The sequence below is a fragment of the Boleophthalmus pectinirostris genome, unplaced genomic scaffold, assembly GCF_026225935.1.
Source record: "Boleophthalmus pectinirostris isolate CB_2022bp ecotype Guang Dong unplaced genomic scaffold, ASM2622593v1 HiC_scaffold_11, whole genome shotgun sequence".
Lineage (NCBI taxonomy): Eukaryota > Metazoa > Chordata > Actinopteri > Gobiiformes > Gobiidae > Boleophthalmus > Boleophthalmus pectinirostris.
The window spans coordinates 10,061,516-10,078,585 of NW_026570994.1; the positions used below are offsets into that span (position 1 = coordinate 10,061,516).

General features: G+C 36.6%; 5 protein-coding genes across 6 annotated transcripts in view; 3 read left to right on the plus strand and 2 right to left on the minus strand.

The window, feature by feature from the left end:
- The window catches only part of LOC110153264 (neuronal membrane glycoprotein M6-b-like), a 32,931-nt gene extending 27,928 nt beyond the window's left edge, over positions 1-5,003 (minus strand). Inside the window, exon 1 of the mRNA XM_055163995.1 lies at positions 4,868-5,003. Coding sequence (XP_055019970.1) covers positions 4,868-4,871 — 4 coding nt within the window. The 5' untranslated portion in view covers positions 4,872-5,003. The remainder of the gene's footprint in view (positions 1-4,867) is intronic.
- An 80-nt stretch (positions 5,004-5,083) lies between these two features.
- Positions 5,084-6,847, minus strand: gemin8 (gem (nuclear organelle) associated protein 8). The gene is made up of 4 exons (XM_020917179.2): positions 6,718-6,847; positions 6,551-6,641; positions 6,038-6,389; positions 5,084-5,820 (listed from the first exon to the last, which is right to left on the minus strand). The coding sequence occupies exons 2-4, from the start codon at positions 6,551-6,553 to the stop codon at positions 5,564-5,566; spliced, it is 612 nt and encodes a 203-aa protein (XP_020772838.2). The 5' UTR covers positions 6,554-6,641; positions 6,718-6,847; the 3' UTR covers positions 5,084-5,563.
- Positions 6,835-10,495, plus strand: LOC129411853 (uncharacterized). Of its 2 annotated transcripts, XR_008633466.1 has the most exons (6): positions 6,835-7,072; positions 8,145-8,229; positions 9,092-9,394; positions 9,474-9,597; positions 9,675-9,699; positions 9,776-10,495. XR_008633466.1 is itself a non-coding variant. In XM_055164009.1 (5 exons), exons 1-5 carry the CDS (start codon positions 8,946-8,948, stop codon positions 9,857-9,859), a joined length of 603 nt encoding a protein of 200 aa, XP_055019984.1. In that variant the 5' UTR covers positions 8,862-8,945; the 3' UTR covers positions 9,860-10,495. The 2 variants fall into 2 exon arrangements, 1 of the variants encoding a protein (XP_055019984.1); XM_055164009.1 differs by lacking the exons at positions 6,835-7,072; positions 8,145-8,229 and adding an exon at positions 8,862-9,012.
- Positions 10,496-10,573: 78 nt separating this feature from the next.
- Positions 10,574-13,324, plus strand: LOC110153236 (uncharacterized). The gene is made up of 6 exons (XM_055165134.1): positions 10,574-11,078; positions 11,252-11,935; positions 12,000-12,308; positions 12,398-12,545; positions 12,619-12,643; positions 12,731-13,324. Exons 2-6 carry the CDS (start codon positions 11,863-11,865, stop codon positions 12,881-12,883), a joined length of 708 nt encoding a protein of 235 aa, XP_055021109.1. The 5' UTR covers positions 10,574-11,078; positions 11,252-11,862; the 3' UTR covers positions 12,884-13,324.
- Positions 13,325-15,040: 1,716 nt separating this feature from the next.
- LOC129412161 (uncharacterized) lies at positions 15,041-16,727 on the plus strand. Its single transcript, XM_055165285.1, has 4 exons — positions 15,041-15,498; positions 15,585-15,896; positions 15,972-16,108; positions 16,486-16,727. Exons 1-4 carry the CDS (start codon positions 15,330-15,332, stop codon positions 16,636-16,638), a joined length of 771 nt encoding a protein of 256 aa, XP_055021260.1. The 5' UTR covers positions 15,041-15,329; the 3' UTR covers positions 16,639-16,727.
- Positions 16,728-17,070: the final 343 nt, after the last annotated feature.

Below are 17,070 nucleotides of genomic sequence, written 5' to 3' on the forward strand. Positions count from 1 at the left end.
CACTTAAAATAATTCATATTTTGGTTCATTATGACTTCTCAAAACAGAAATTTCAATCACAAAATTAAAACCATCCTTCTCCATTTGGGGAGGCAGAGCGTTTGGACTTTGGAATGGAGATGCATGGAGATGCTGGATGACTAGCCCGAAGGATTCTGGTTCAATCTCACCACCTCCAAATACATACTGTCTATGAGCAGGACACCTCAACTAACATGGCATCCAATATTGATAAATGTAACTAGTGACCAACTTTGGTTTTAGGTCTTCGTACAGCATTACTACAAAACTACAAAATGTGTCACAAAAGGTTTTAATTGAAAAACAACACTTGGATAAGGTTAAGAAATACATACAGCAGACTGTATTGTCCTTAGTACTCCTCCCACTCCTGTCTAATGTGTAGCTATCCAATGACCTCCTAAGTGGCTCCCTGACTCTCTGGCCCAGCACATTACTGGGCCTTTGTCTCCTGCAGACACCAGTCCCTTCACTCTCTTTTAGCCCTGATGCCCCGCCTGACCTCCCCATGACCCATGAGGGGTGAGGAGCTGCCCTGGGATACAGCTTCACAGGCAATCCTCCTGTAACTGAGTGGACAGGATTCTAGTCGGGAAAGACATTGCAGTATTTAGTAGAAGAAAATTTATATTTTATCACGTGGAGTATTAATTGGATTATAGATAATCAAGACTTATGTTCTACCAGATTATTATAACTATAAAATGTGACCAGCTTTATGAATTCAAATTTAGAAAAACATGGTTTGATTAAAATGTAATAACTTTGTAGATTACATTTCAAATAATATCTCTGAATTTATTTATACGATTCCAGGTAAACCATAGACTCTATAAAAAAAAGTGGACTAAGAGAGCAGATTTCCATATTTATTTACTTACAAAATAGTGAAATAAAAACATCAGGATCATGTAGAACAATAATACGACCATTTTAAGAACAAAATTACAAGGCTCACTGCAGCAGTTACAGAGAGAGGGGAGCTGATGGAGCTGGAAGTGTCCCCATGGTCACTTCCTATTTGTAATGACTAGCAGGTTAGCTATGTATTTATATACACAGTTTATGAGGTAAATACAGAATTATTTCATACTGCACAATTAAGTTGCAGTAGTCAGTCACTTGCTTGTCTCGTTGCTATACTTCAAATGTTTCAGTTTGACATTATCGATCGTCATGGAAACAGAAGTAACATAGACCAGCTCTAACTGAAAAACGCAACATTCTTCTAACGTAAATAATACTATAGTAATATGTAATAGAGCATGTTTATTTTATTTTTATTACTTGTATCATGAGGCTGTCACTTGAGCATGCCCATTCACCCAGTCAACAAGTCTTAACACAGCATTACACATCTCCCGCTGCTGCATTGCTCTAATCCTGCCCTTTTTAACTGGCTTTTCAATACCTCCACAAGCGACGCCAAAATCTCTCCTCCTCCTCTCACCTAAAAAACACATATTTTCTTTACCATCAATCCAGTTAGTTTTGTGAATGTACATCTGAAATTCTAGCTCTTAATCTGAGGCTGCGATGATGACCCACTTTCTCTCCCCCTCTCCCAGTCCCCGCCCTCAGCCGTCGGTCGCCAAGGAGACGCTTCCCCTCTCTCATCCCTGGACCGAACCATCCGATGCTGACAAAGGTTAATCTCGTGTCCGACGCGGATACACAAACACACACACACACCTACACATACACATACATATACACATACACACCTTATGGCTGTTGGTTATCTGCTCTTTGGAAATGTTAAGCTCATTCTTCATTTCCTGGTATGTTTCTTCCATAAAAATGCACAGTCGTACACATTTTTTTCCTTTTTAATGCTACATTTTGCTACAAATACTGTCCATTCTTACCCCGACAACAAAGGATCCAATGCAAACTACCATGCAAATCTATGCAAAAGCACCTTACATACTCACTCTTCTCTCACTCCAACAAACCACTACCCTTTCTAACAAATGTATTCACCAATTTTGGTCACAATGAAGCATAAGACAAACAGTGACTCTTTACAGGTTCAAAATCTACAACTTAAAATTTAAATGCATATATGTTGGAAGGAAACATACACATGCACCCCCCCCATCAATTTATCCAACGCTAATCCCGCTGGCCCAGATTTGCACTTCAGTCTGCTCCTCATGATGTTATCGTAGTATCCACACATACACACATGCACACACACACACACACACACAAGTACACACCCACCTATACCCTGCCCCTCCCCCCCCAAGGTCCAACATGTGATCTATTTTAGCCATGTGACCCCGGCTGAGGAGTGGTTGCACCTGCGACCTACTGTACGCCTCTACTGTGTGAGTCAGTATTAAAGATAGGAGATGTAGGGTGGGGGGTATACGCCAGCCCACTTTAGATAGAACCGCACAGAAGCACTTGGGCTATTTCGGGAGCATGTAGGAAGATGAGCGTGGAGCATGTGCGGCATAGAGGTTTCCACGGCAACAGGTCCTCTCAATGTGGAGGGCTGATCAAAAGTAGCCGACGGGCTTGGATGCTCACATGCAGCAGGAAAGGTAGAGTAGTAGAGAATCAGAATGGAAAAAGTGGGTGGACTGGATGTTAGGCAATGCCAAAGATAACTTTTCTGGTGCAAAGTCCGCCACTAGCTTGTCACCTGGATGGATGTCTTTGCCTTGAATGTTTCAAAGTATGGCATTAAACATAGCTTCATAGACACCGCCAGTTGCTCTGCTCAGAGTAGGAATACACATTTTAAAAAGGCAACTCTAACTCAACAGAAGCAAGATAGACAAGTGTAATCCCTACTATGTAACATTACAGACAAAGCAATGACATCTCCATGGAGAAAAGCAGGTGGCAAAACCTCCATCAGAAAAGCTAGAGTGCACTGGTACCTGATTTATCCCTTGAATTTGCGCAAATTGTGTCTTGACCCTGTAGAGAGCAGCTAAGCAAATAAATCAGCTGCGTGCTGTATAATATTATATTATTTATAATATAATTTTATAGTGTAATGGCCATGACAGCAAGATCCACTCTGGAAAGTTAGTGAAAAAGCACTCAAACTACTTGCGGAGAATAATTATGCTGCTTGCTAAGGTAACTGAGGAATAACTTTGGACCACCGCAAAATGTTTAAAATGCAGTTCTGTTTTTCACATTTTCAAGACATCGTAAGATGTATGTATGCCGTTTTCGACCTTGTTCATGGGTGTTAAAGCTGGTATACATCTCAACCAAAAGACTATTTTCTAAGTAATGTCACAAACCCGCTATTTCATCAGAATTATTCACCACCTTTTCAGCCAAATCCAAATCTCGTTCTTCACACCACTTAAAAGCACTTGCTGATCTGATCCATTTCTTTTCTTGTAGGTCTCCAATCTGAAGATTTCTGGAAAGTTCACACTCAGACATCATCTCTTTAGAAATCTTATCTTGTTTTACTGCCCACCTTTACTTTCCAAATAGTGTGTAACAATGATTCATGAGTTTTCAACTTCTGGACCACATTTCTCAAAATATCATGATGTTTTTCCCGTGAGTAGATCGTAATTTGCTTGGTTAGATGTTTTCTTTAGATATTTAGATAATTTCAAGGAAAAAAAAAATGAACAAATGTGATTCTAATTTAAACTGAAAAATATATCCCTAAAACATTGTACATTGTACAAAATTATGTATTTTTAAAACGTTTCGATATACAGGAGAATATTTTAAATACCAATTACAATATTCTCATTATCGTCAATAAGGCATTCTATTCTTCAGGTTGTCTAAAATGTCAAAGATACTAGATTAAAATTATAAAGACCAAGGACAGAGGAAGAGGAGGGGCGGTGCGTGGGGGTGACAAAGAGCAGAAGAACACACTGAGAGATGATGAGCGCTGCAGATGTGATGAGCAGATGAAACGGCAGCTCTGACAAAGATTAGACAAGAGTCGCGACCAGAGTCTTGAAAATAAAAAGTTTATGACAGCCTCCCGCTGAAATAAGGCTCCAGTCCTCTCTCTCACTAAATCATGTCACTTGGCTACATCCTGTCTGTTGTCAACCTCTCACCGGGCTGGGGGCGATAAACAGCGAGCAGATTGGAAACAGATGTGGGGAACAGGAGACAAAGAAAGAAAGAAAAAGAGAGAGAGTGTGTGTGCACAGAACCAATGTAAAGGAGGTAAAAATCGTGAGTCCTTGGAGGTTTTTGAAAAGCTACTGTTTGTAGGTCAGGAGACAATGAGCGGTTTGTGCCAGAACTTAAGAGTTAACACATGTGCAAAATCTTTTCTTCAGTTACAGATTGGAAGAATAGAGTTGATACGCAAATGAAAGCTGAATAAGCAAAACGATTCTGCATAATTTTAATAATTTTTTACCACGACTTTATGAAAGCTTTAGATACAAAATAGTAACAGCACATGTTATAAAGAAATAGCAATGCATCTTCACTAAATATTTAAAATGAAGGGTTTAAAAGCTTTCAGCCCTGTCCAGTTGCATCCACGCACATTAATAAGTCATACAAACAGAGCTATATTTGTTTCCCTGCATTAATGTACAGGTTTTAAGCGTATTATTGTGCTAATACGACAAATAGATGTAACAAACTTGAAGTAATGCGGTGAAAGTTGACAGACCGCGGAGGATCCATTTGGTTAAGCCTTTAAAGTGATTAGCAGTGTGTGCACATTAGAGCGACCTACAACGATGTTCAACCAACCACGACAACAGCAGCAGCAGCAGCAGCAGCAGCATCCACACAAACAACAGTCTATCTACAAAGTATTTAAACTAAACCTAGTCTAGACCATTTAGTAAACTTGGGTGATACTGTGGAAGAAACTTACCCATTTTGAAGAAGGAGTGTAGCTTTCAGCCCCAGGACAAGACGTGAACACACACCTCCTCAGAGCGGTCCACAAGTTTCTCTGAATATAAGGGGGTAGGAGGAGGGGGAGGGGGCAGGAGGCACACAACTGGAGTGGATGTTTAAGGAGGGTGAGGGGTGACATCACGACCATGGCTGGAAATATATCAAACTATTAAATCATCATGCATTAAAATAAGTTTATGACTTAAATTCTATGTCTTTTATTGAAACAAATTCAATTAAAAAATGTTTAACATTGGTATTTAAATGGACAAAACAGCAGTGAAAAGTTTGTAAAAATACATAATTAGATCCAAGTGAAAAGTTTAAATTTATAGTGTGCAGCCTTGCATAAGGCATGCGTTATTTCTGCACCAAAGAGGAGAGGTTGTTAACAGCTAACCTGAGATGACACAAGGAGCCATGGCAACATGACACATCCAAACTGCAGAGCAAATAAAAGCGATAATTTAAATTCAATACATTTACTTGTAGCATTTAGAGGAGCAATAAGAAACCAATAACGCAATGCTCAGATTTTCTTTGAAGCAGATCTGAACCTACTTGAAGTCAAAATATTTTGTAAAGTTGGATAATTCAAACATGAGTTCTGTTTGACTAGCTGCAGTCACAGTCAATCAGAGTGCTTCCTTTAGGCTGAACAGTGCAGTGGTCACAGCTTCAGTGGGATCACAGGCCAGTACTTTGGCTGCTTCAGGTCACAGTTCCTGTCAAACGTGAGTTGCATGGCAGCCTCCATGGCCATGATTTTAGAGGCATCTTTCCCGTACAGTTTCTTCATCTCTGCGGCACGCCTCTCTCCAGGCCGCTCAGTGGGAGGGGCCACAGTGCTCCTGTAGGAGGAGCCGTGCAGGTCCTGGTCAGCGGGCACATATTCCTGCTGCTCCTCTTCCATCTGCTGCTGCCTCTCTGTAACACATGACACATGCTTTAGTGTAACAGCACTGTCACATCTCACAGCTGGAGATTAGACCATAACAAAGTGAGTTTCTGAAAACACTGTGTTAAATACATGTGCTTATTATGGCAGATGCACCTATGCATTACATTTCTGTGGCTGGCCAAATGTATAATAGATCATTAGAAATATTTCACATTTCAGTGATAAACCAGTGTATGTCCTTACTGAGTTCCTCTCTGTGCCTTTCTGTCTCAGCAAAGTACTGCCGCAGCTCCTCACTGATTTCCATGTTACTGACATCACACTCAATGTCACTGTCCGAGCTGCTCTCCTCTTCTTCCTCATCTGCCACCTCATCTTCATCTTCACTGTGGCCCTCTCCTGTGTCCCAGTCTGTGTAGCGGGCCTGGCTGCTGGGGTAGGGTTGAGGGTAGAAATGTGGGCCGTAGGCAGCTTCCAGGGCTTTGCGGTAGGCTCTTCTGTGTCTCTGGTACCAGCCCATGGCCTGCGAATAGTGCTGCCAGTAGCGACTGTAAACCGGGCTGGAGAACCACGACATCACAGTACTAACGTCCTCCTGTCATGTAAACACCATGAATTTTTTATGTGGAAATGTTTTTTTTTTAAATTTTCAAAGTAAACTCAAATCTGTAGAAACAATTTATGAACAAACTAATATCAAATCAGATTTTAATATAATCTGATGCTAATGTTAACTAAGTCTGAATAAAGTCCTACCATATTTGTAAATTTTATGAGCCAAGCTGCAAGGAGATCACTTAGTTATGTAGCATCCATATCCAGTCCACAGGAGCATCATGTCTGCATTCTGTTGACAGAAGTGCAAAAAAATGAACTGGAGGCAAAACACCGTCTGAAAATGTTCGAGCACAGAGAGAACATACTGCGTATCTGAGGTTCAACAGTTATTTTAACATTGTCTATATTACTCCAGCTGGACTATTGCCTTCATAACGTTGCAGCTACATCACATGAGGAGCTGGCTGGCTAAAATACTTCCTGGTTGAAATTTTCCCGAGATCCTTTGAGCGCTCGCTTACTTCTGCTTACATAGCGCCTCACAGTGGCCACTGCACGAAGCGCAACTTAATTCAATCTGATTTAACTCAACACGACAGAAATGATTCAAACCCGTGATTTCATGAAGTTGTCGAGTCATAAAAACTGAAAAAGCTTTAAATGGTCATTTTGCTGTTTGGATCAGAACAATTAGTTTAATTTCCGCATCAAGAAGTTTTGGTAAGATTAAATTAATTTTCATAATATTTTTAGTCAGAACTTAACACAGCAGTCAGGAGAGCCATACTGATCCACAGTTAAAAGTGAACTAATATCTTTAATTTAGGCTCTTCAGAATCGTACAGCAAGGGTCGTGCTCCACGTCCATCATGAGTTGAGCCACAGACTGTGTGTGATTTCAGAAGTGGTTTTGTGGGCTGACTAGTAACATCACGCCTATCACGCAGACATCATTATCTTTAGATTATTAGATATTACTTTATTTTGAGGTTAGAGGTTAGGTTTTAATAATAAAAAACAAAACAAAATCATCACATACATTTAACCCTCATATTTAAGGCTGAATTGTTCTCTCAAACAGAAAATAGTATGTTCCAACTTGGGATGTCATAGGGCAAACTAGGAAGTGCTCCACTGTGTTTTTAAACTTATACCATTCACTTTCCCTAGAATCATTTGGATTAATTCGGAGCTGGAATTGCCCAGTTCTCTACTAAACTAAAGGTAAAAGGAGCTGTTAACTTGAAAACTACATCCTGATGACATCACAAGGTGGAACAGAGCATTTTAAGCTTTGGAGAGGCAGACAGACTAATGAACCAGGTCAACCCACACATGCGTGAATGAAACACAACACAACTCTGGGTTGAACAACATGACTTAACGTAACGTGACTTAAAGCTCTCAAGAGTCAATTTTGTGTAAGGATATTTAATGCCATTCTGAGCTTTTTCCAGAGATGCAGTCATACAGGTTATACAGGATATTATTACCAGACCAACCAATCTCATTTTGTTTCAGGGAACACACAATACAAAAACATTGTTATCATTCTAATCATATTTTGCCCGTATGAAAGTCACTGGGTACTTTTTTTTATTATTGGCAAATGTGTGACCATGTGACATTCTAACTGAATATGTAAACATGTATTTCCCTAATTTCCCTAAGAGAAAAAGAAGAACCAAAATCTCAATCTCCAAAAAATGTTATGCCATAATTTTCAACTATTTCATTCAGAATGAAAACTTAATAGTTGATATAGCTTTTAACATATATATTTTTTTTAAAGCAATAAGCCACTTTCCAAGATTCAACCAGAGATATTTACTGAATTAAAAATAAAAAATGGATTCAAGCCACACAGACTGCCAAAGGTAAGTAAATTCATAAGTAAGTAATTCTTACCAACAATGTCTTGGGTATTGATACTTTGCAGTGACATCGCGCTGTGGGTGTTCAACATGTATCTGTAGAGTTTTCATTTTTTACACAATGCACACATTAGCAAACACAGCCAAAAATGTTTTAAAAGTCTCAAAACGCAAGATACATACATACAAAATGGATTTTAACAACACATTTTCAAGGGCCTGTGATCAAAACAAGCGTTCATGGTCTTGTTTAAGTGTTTGATTTTCAACAAAAAGGTAAGAGTGACTAACTGAATCCCCCCCAACAGTCTATAGTCTCATTTTTTTGCAGGGGGGCCCAGCGCCAGATTTGCACCGGGGCCTTGCGCGCTATGTCACTGGTTCCACCTAAGTCAGTTCTTTCTGGTGAAATGTGTTAAATTAAAGCTCAGAAAAAAGTTTTAAAAATTAAATAGAGTCATGAATACAGTTACAGCTACATGTATTATTAATGCAGATTTTTTTTGTTAGTTATTGTCGAGATTTTGTTACCACCACTTGAGAGAAAGTGGCCAAAATCATGTGCGTCAGAGGTTAGCGAATTCTGCAGTTAAACCACAAACAAAAATGGGTCATAAACGGGCAGGAAAGACTGTCTCCACACCTTTCATATGTAACAGGTTTTGACATTTCCTGCACACAGCATAGCTTTCGGTTGGGTCGAATACTGGCCAAAAGCTATGAATCTATACAGAGGAAAATTATGCTTTTTTCTATTTTTTCCATTAAGTTTTGGCAGCTCAGATGGTACTGGAATATGTTTTAAATGCACATTTTTTGGGGAGTAATTTTTTTACATTTATAACCTATTTGTATTGTATTGCAGTGTTCTTGGAAAAGAATATCGGGACAGAAGAGGACTTGACTCCACTCTGCACCAATGATGCGATTATAGCAATACACTGCAATATCAAAAAAGAAAAAAAAGAACATATTACATGTAGTGTACTCTACATACCCGGGCAAATAAATGAAACTCAGTGCGGCTACAGGATTTCACTGATGATTCAAAGCCATACTGTATACCTCCGCCTGATGGACCTAACCCCAGCGGATGGTGGAGTCTACAACTGTGAGTGCACGGTTAAGGGTAACATGTCTAAAATTCAACTCAAAGTCTCTGTGAAAGGTATAATATATTTAAACTGACAATATGAAAGTAATGCTAAAATTTATGCTATTACAAGATTTTATTTTTTTTTTTTCAGTTAATGAACAAGATGAACTTCAGGTCTCAAATAGTTACGCAAACTTGATTTTACTTTGTTCAGTTGTCTCTTCAGTCATTATATTTGGAGTAATTCTTGGTTGTATTTGCTGGATGTGTTGCAGGTAAGACAACACCAAACATTGTAAAGATAAAAGCAAATGTCTAACACTTGTATAACACATTTTAATATCTTTTACAGGCAACGATCTGAGCCTGCAATGACGGTGGGTGAATCTTTACAGTGACTACAATTTCCATAATACTTTAGGTAATAATATGTGGCATCTATTTGTTTTAAAGGGAGGAGAGGAGATGGAAACATACGCACCGCTCCAGCGGCCGACCAATGATCTCTACCAAACTATTCACACATTTAAACAATGATCAAATGTAACTTTTTGAATAATCTTTTATACTTTTATATTCTGAGCTTTATTTTTTTGTTGTAACTAGATTTTCTAACCGGGTGAAGGGTCCGCCACCTGCTTGACTCCATGAGATGAGATGTTCTTGCTTTGCCTGGAATGTTCTACAGACTTTAAACTGATCCATTTTAACAGAGAAAAGCATGTGACACGACCAGACCAAGTTACAGGTCAGATCTATGGAGAGGCAACTCTGTAAGAATGCATGTTTTTTAAGGTTGTTTTTTAGCAATAAGACAACTTTAATTGAAAACATGCAAGAGACATGAGTTTAATATCATACTGTTTAACATTTCAGGCAAAAATCTATCCGTTACTTAGTGGCCCTTTATATTATACTCTCCTTATATGCAGTTAACTGAGGTTTTTAAAAGAAAAACCACAACAGTGCAGTGCAATGGTCATATTTCCTTTTGAGTCATATTCAGAGGTTATACTGTTCAAGCTAACTTTGCAACTCAGATTTCAGATACATTTAATCTGCAATTTCTACTACTTCTCTGCAAAATGTATGAACTATTTTACAGTTTGGATTATCTATGTTGGATTATTTCCTTTTCCCATTTCCTATTTCCTATTTCTTTTTGTTTATATGTGAAGCCATATTTTTTATTACAAACTATTACATTATTGAAATCAATCTTATCTACCTTTGAAGATCTTTTTTTTTTTGTTGTTGTTTGTGTTGTACACCACATTTACAGACCGTATATGTGCCTTGCTATTCTTGTCCTGTTTAGTTAAATACAGATTTCATAAGGCACAACGGACATTTTATGCTTTCTTCTACTTCTACCACTAACTCTGTATTTCAGCAACCCAATAGGTAAATCGATATTGTTTTAATGATTCTGAGAAATTTGGTTCAAAGTATTTACTGTATATGTTGATGATATTGCAGTATTTTTTGGGAAAGCACATCAGACCTAACTTGTATTTGCACCAATGACGCAGACAGTGTCATTACAGTTGTACATTGTAATATCAAAAAAGATACTGTATTGTGTAGATTACGGTATCTATGGCGAAAGAAGAAAGAACAATGAGATCCATTATCAGACTAATTATTCAAAATCAGACTGTGTTCCTTGGGCTACCGGACCTTACACCAGTGGACAGTGGAGTCTACAGCTGTGAATCCTACGGAAAAAAAGATATTTGGGGACTACTTGTTGAAGGTATTGGCACATAACACAAAATGTTTTACTGTGTTAACAAACCACCTCAGATTATAACACGTTTTTAATTCAAATTTCTACATTTGGCTCATCTTTAGTCTTTGTTGTCATATTTGCAGCAGTTATTTAAATTTAAATCAAACAAGTGTAAAATACGTTCATTTCTTTAACAGGAAACAAGATGATCTCTACCAAACTACCTCCACCAAAAAGTGATTAAATAGAATAATTGATAATGATAATAAGTATTTTTATTTGTTTCATTTCATAATATTTTAGTAATGTTCTTTAAATGTTGTATTGTTGTTTTTTTAGGACTAATTATGGTACACAACAAAAAATTTAATTGACTGAGTTCCTGTTTATTATAACTAGGTTTCTTTAATCTATCTAATCAAAGGAGATGAAGCAGCTGGCATGTAATGTTCCATGGCATTGCTTTAAATCTATCCATCTCCATGAAAACAAGCAGCACCAGGTCAAGGCAGAGTTTTTATGCTGGCTTTTAAAGTAGTTTAACCAATAAAAACAGCTGTAACTGAATTTTAAGTTAAATGGGTTCAAAATAAATGTACCTGTGTATTAGTAGAAAGACTAGTGTCTGTTTTAAACAAAGCTGTCATAAATAACCACAGTGGTGCTTTCTCGGATCATAACTTCCTTTTAGAGAAGCAGAGAAACTGTTCTGTGTTGTGTGTGATCAGATCTATTCAGTAATTAACATCACATCTGTTGAACTGCGAATTAAGAACTTTTAAATTATTGACATCTTTGATCGAGGATTATGGACATGTGCAGAGCGGCATTATGTTTTTTACTACTACGTCCACTAACTCTGAGTTTCAGCAACCAAAAAGGTAAATCAAGAGGTCTTTTATTGTTTAATATTTTACACATCTAACAATTTGTGTTTGTTTGCAGTGTTTTTGGAAAAGCGCATTGGGGCAGATGTAGACACGACTACACTCTGCACCAATGATACAGACAATTTCATTATAAATGTACTTTGCCAAATTCAAAAAGAAGAAAATGGAGATGTGTGTAAATTACAGTATGTAGCTGGATGGAAGAATGAAACTGAATGCGACTCCAGGATTTCACTAATGGTACAAAATAACACTGTGTTCCTTCGTCTGATGGACTTAACACCAGTAGACAGTGGAACGTACAGCTGTTCATGTATAAAAGAGGAGAACATTTTAAAACTTCACCTAAATGTCACTGTTCAAGGTAGGACATCAGCACAAACACTAGTAATTGATTTTAATTAAAATGAACAAAAGTGCTACATTGTACTAAGAATGCTGTTTGTGTTTTAGATTCTGGATTGATTACAGTGAATGAACAAAACAACTTATATGACAACTACAAATTCTTGGTCATATCTACGTTTGGCTCATCTTTAATAGCCTTTATGATCATATTTTTGGTGACTTTATGTTGTATTTACAAAGGGAACTGCTGCAAGTGAGAGCATGCCAATAATTCACTTTTCAAGACAATGTCAGTTACATCTAAAACACCTTCTCTTCTTTTACAGGGAACAAACTGAACCTCCAGTGATGGTATGTGGTGATAATTGTATCTATAGAAACAGAAGAATGAAGATTACTTTGTCTAAATAACTGGTGTTTGCTCTTTGTGTTTTAAAGGAAGGAAAAGAAATAGGCCAACATCAAATGGACACATATGCAGAGCTTCAGGAGCCCACAAATGACCTGTACCAGACAGTTAGTTCCGAGGATTTAGCGGAAGTTTCAGACTCGCAACAAAGCGATAATGAAACAGTCTATGAAAACTTGTGATATGTGATTAACTACTGTATAAAAATAATACAAATATAATAGAGTAGTAGTAGCAGTAGTAGTAGTAGAAGTAGTTTTTACAGGAGGTGGGTGTTCGAGGCAGGTGTTGGTGTAGTAGTGTTAGTAGCTGTAGTAATGTAGTACTTGAAATTGTAGTAGTAACAGTAGTAGTAGTATTTGTAATATTTTTAATGCATGTGGCTTTTAAAGTTTTCAACAAATCAGTAAGGACTGGCATAGATTTTTTAATAGTAGTTACTGGTTCATGATTTGTGAAAAAAGTATTAATTTTGATAAACAGTAAAGTTCATATCAAAGTTCATGAACATATGTTTGTATTTTAATATAAATAGGACAAAGTATATAATATAATAATATAGATAATATAGATGGGATAAAGTACACTGTGAAAAACTGATCAATAACTGTTTCACTGGCTCAAAAAAGGATATACGAAATCTATCTTTGTCCAATATTGTATTTAAATAAATATATCAAAATAAATACTGTGAAAAATGTGAGCATCTTTAACACTGTACTGACATAATTTGCACAGCTTTTATGTACGTACATACGGGGTCATTTCCTATTGTCAGTGTGTGTGTGAGTTTCTGTTCTCATGATGTCACTCAAATACAGAGCGAGCACTATGGAGCTGTGCAAAGATGCTTTATGTTTTATACTTTTTCTACAACTTCTCCAACAAATCCCGTGTTTCAACAACCAAAAAGGTAAATCAATAAGTCTTTTATAGTTGGATTAACATGTTGAATATTGTCTAATTTTGTGTGTTTGTTGATATGTTGTAGTGTTTTTGGAAAAGCACATTTTGGCAGAAGTAGACATGACTCCACTCTGCACCAATGATACAGACAATTTCATTAGAAATGTATTTTGCCAAATTCAAAAAGAAGAAAATGGAGATGAGTGTAAATTAAACTATCTAGATGGACAGAAAAATGAAGCCAAATGCGACTCCAGGATTTCACTAATGGTACAAAAGGACATTATGTTCCTCCGTTTGATGGACTTAACACCAGCAGACAGTGGAATGTACAAGTGTACATGTATAAAAGAGGACAACATTTTAAAACTTCACCTCAATGTCACTGTTGGAGAAGGTATAGACTATAAACCTAGATCTGACATTTTAACTTTTTTACCACTAAATTGACCAGTATAAACTTTTATTTTAGCTCAAGAAAATGGAAATAGAAGCAATTCTGTAAAAACACCAGCTCATAAACCACTGTGGCTGATTGCATTATTTGGTATCACAATCATCATAGCGCCTCTTATACTTGTAATCTTTGTTAAAAAAGAAACTTCACAGGTAAGACATCAACATACCATATAGTCTTGTACATATTATTTATATTATATGATTTAAATAGAAATGGTATTATTCTATACACATAGGCCTATATTAAGTGGTGCAGTGGTTTGTGACATGTAGGTCTCATTTCCTGACTTCAGCTTGCACAAACAGATATGTATAATGTGGTAATGTAAACGTTTTAAATATTATCATCTTATTAATAAAATTGTGCTAATATCTATGTACATTTGTGTTTGTTGTGCCTTATTGGGACAAAGGGCGGATTTTATTCACACAAAATTGTCATGTACTATTGTAATGATAATTGTATCTATGGCAACAGAAGATATACTTTGTCTAAATAACTGGTGTTTGCTCTTCGTGTTTTAAAGGAAGGAAATGAAATGGACCAACATCAAATGGACACATATGCAACACTTCAGAAGCCCACAAATGACCTATACCAGACAGTTAGTGCCGAGGATTTAGTGAAAGTTTCAGGCTTACATCAAATCAATAATGAAACAGTCTATGAAAACTTGTGATGTGTGATTCTCAACCAACTAGAGACATTAACTACTGTATACAATAGAGTAGTAGTTTTAGTAGTAATAGGAGGAGTAGTAGTAGTAGAAGTAGTTCAAGGGGTGGGTGTTCGAGGACGAGGTGGGTGTAGTAGTATTAGTAGTTATAGTAATGTAGTAGTAGAAATTGGAGTAATAATAGTACTAGTATCTGTAATATTTATAGTATTTGTTGTAGTAGTACTGTAGTAGTATTTGTAGTATTTTTTAATGCATGTGGCTTTTAAAGGTTTAAACAAATCAGTAAAGACTGACATGTTTTTATAGTAGTTAGTGGTTCATGATTTGTGAGAAAACTATTCATTCTGATGAACAGTAAACTTCATATCAAAGTGCATCAACATAAGTTTGTCTCTGTATTTTAATATAGACTGAAGCCTTGGGATAAAGTACACTGAAGAACTGATCAATATCTATCACTGGCTCATAATGGGATATACAAAAGTTGTCTTTGTACAATATATGTAAATAAATATATAAAAACAAATACTGCGAAAAATGTGAGCATCTTTAACACTGCACTGACATAATCTACACAGCTTTTATGTACCATATACGGGGTCGTTTCCTATTGTCAGTGTGGGTGAGAGTTTCTGTTCTCATCATGTCACTCCAAAACAGAGCGAGCACTATGGAGCTGTGCAGAGACACAATATGTTTTCTATTTTTTCTACAACTTCTCCAACAAATCCTGTGTTTCAGCAACCCAACAGGTAAATCAATAAGGCTTTTATAGTTGGATTAACGTGCTGAATAACTGTCTATTGTCTAATTTTGTGCATTTGTTGTTGCGCTGTAGTGTTTTTGGAAAAGCACATTGGGGCAGAAGTAGACATGACTCCACTCTGCACCAATGATACAGACAATTTCATTACAAATGTACTTTGCCACATTCAAAAAGAAGAAAATGGAGATGAGTGTAAATTAAACTATCTAGAGGGACAGAAAAATGAACCTGAATGTGACTCCAGGATTTCACTAATGGTACAAAATCACAGTGTGTTCCTCCGTTTGATGGATTTAACACCAGCAGACAGTGGAATGTACAAGTGTTCATGCATAAAAGACGAGAGCATATTAAGACTTCATCTCCATGTCACTGTCAAAGAAGGTACAGGACTATAAACCTAAATCTGACATTTTAACTTTTTACCACTAAATTGACCTGTATAAACTTTTATTTTAGCTCAAGAAAATGGAAATGGAAGCAATTCTGTAAAAACACCAGCTCATAAACCACTGTGGCTGATTGCATTATTTGGTATCACAATCATCATAGCGCCTCTTATACTTGTAATCTTTGTTAAAAAAGAAACTTCACAGGTAAGACATCAACATACCATATAGTCTTGTACATATTATTTATATTATATGATTTAAATAGAAATGGTATTATTCTATACACATAGGCCTATATTAAGTGGTGCAGTGGTTTGTGACATGTAGGTCTCATTTCCTGACTTCAGCTTGCACAAACAGATATGTATAATGTGGTAATGTAAACGTTTTAAATATTATCATCTTATTAATAAAATTGTGCTAATATCTATGTACATTTGTGTTTGTTGTGCCTTATTGGGACAAAGGGCGGATTTTATTCACACAAAATTGTCATGTACTATTGTAATGATAATTGTATCTATGGCAACAGAAGATATACTTTGTCTAAATAACTGGTGTTTGCTCTTCGTGTTTTAAAGGAAGGAAATGAAATGGACCAACATCAAATGGACACATATGCAACACTTCAGAAGCCCACAAATGACCTATACCAGACAGTTAGTGCCGAGGATTTAGTGAAAGTTTCAGGCTTACATCAAATCAATAATGAAACAGTCTATGAAAACTTGTGATGTGTGATTCTCAACCAACTAGAGACATTAACTACTGTATACAATAGAGTAGTAGTTTTAGTAGTAATAGGAGGAGTAGTAGTAGTAGAAGTAGTTCAAGGGGTGGGTGTTCGAGGACGAGGTGGGTGTAGTAGTATTAGTAGTTATAGTAATGTAGTAGTAGAAATTGGAGTAATAATAGTACTAGTATCTGTAATATTTATAGTATTTGTTGTAGTAGTACTGTAGTAGTATTTGTAGTATTTTTTAATGCATGTGGCTTTTAAAGGTTTAAACAAATCAGTAAAGACTGACATGTTTTTATAGTAGTTAGTGGTTCATGATTTGTGAGAAAACTATTCATTCTGATGAACAGTAAACTTCATATCAAAGTGCATCAACATAAGTTTGTCTCTGTATTTTAATATAGACTGAAGCCTTGGGATAAAGTAC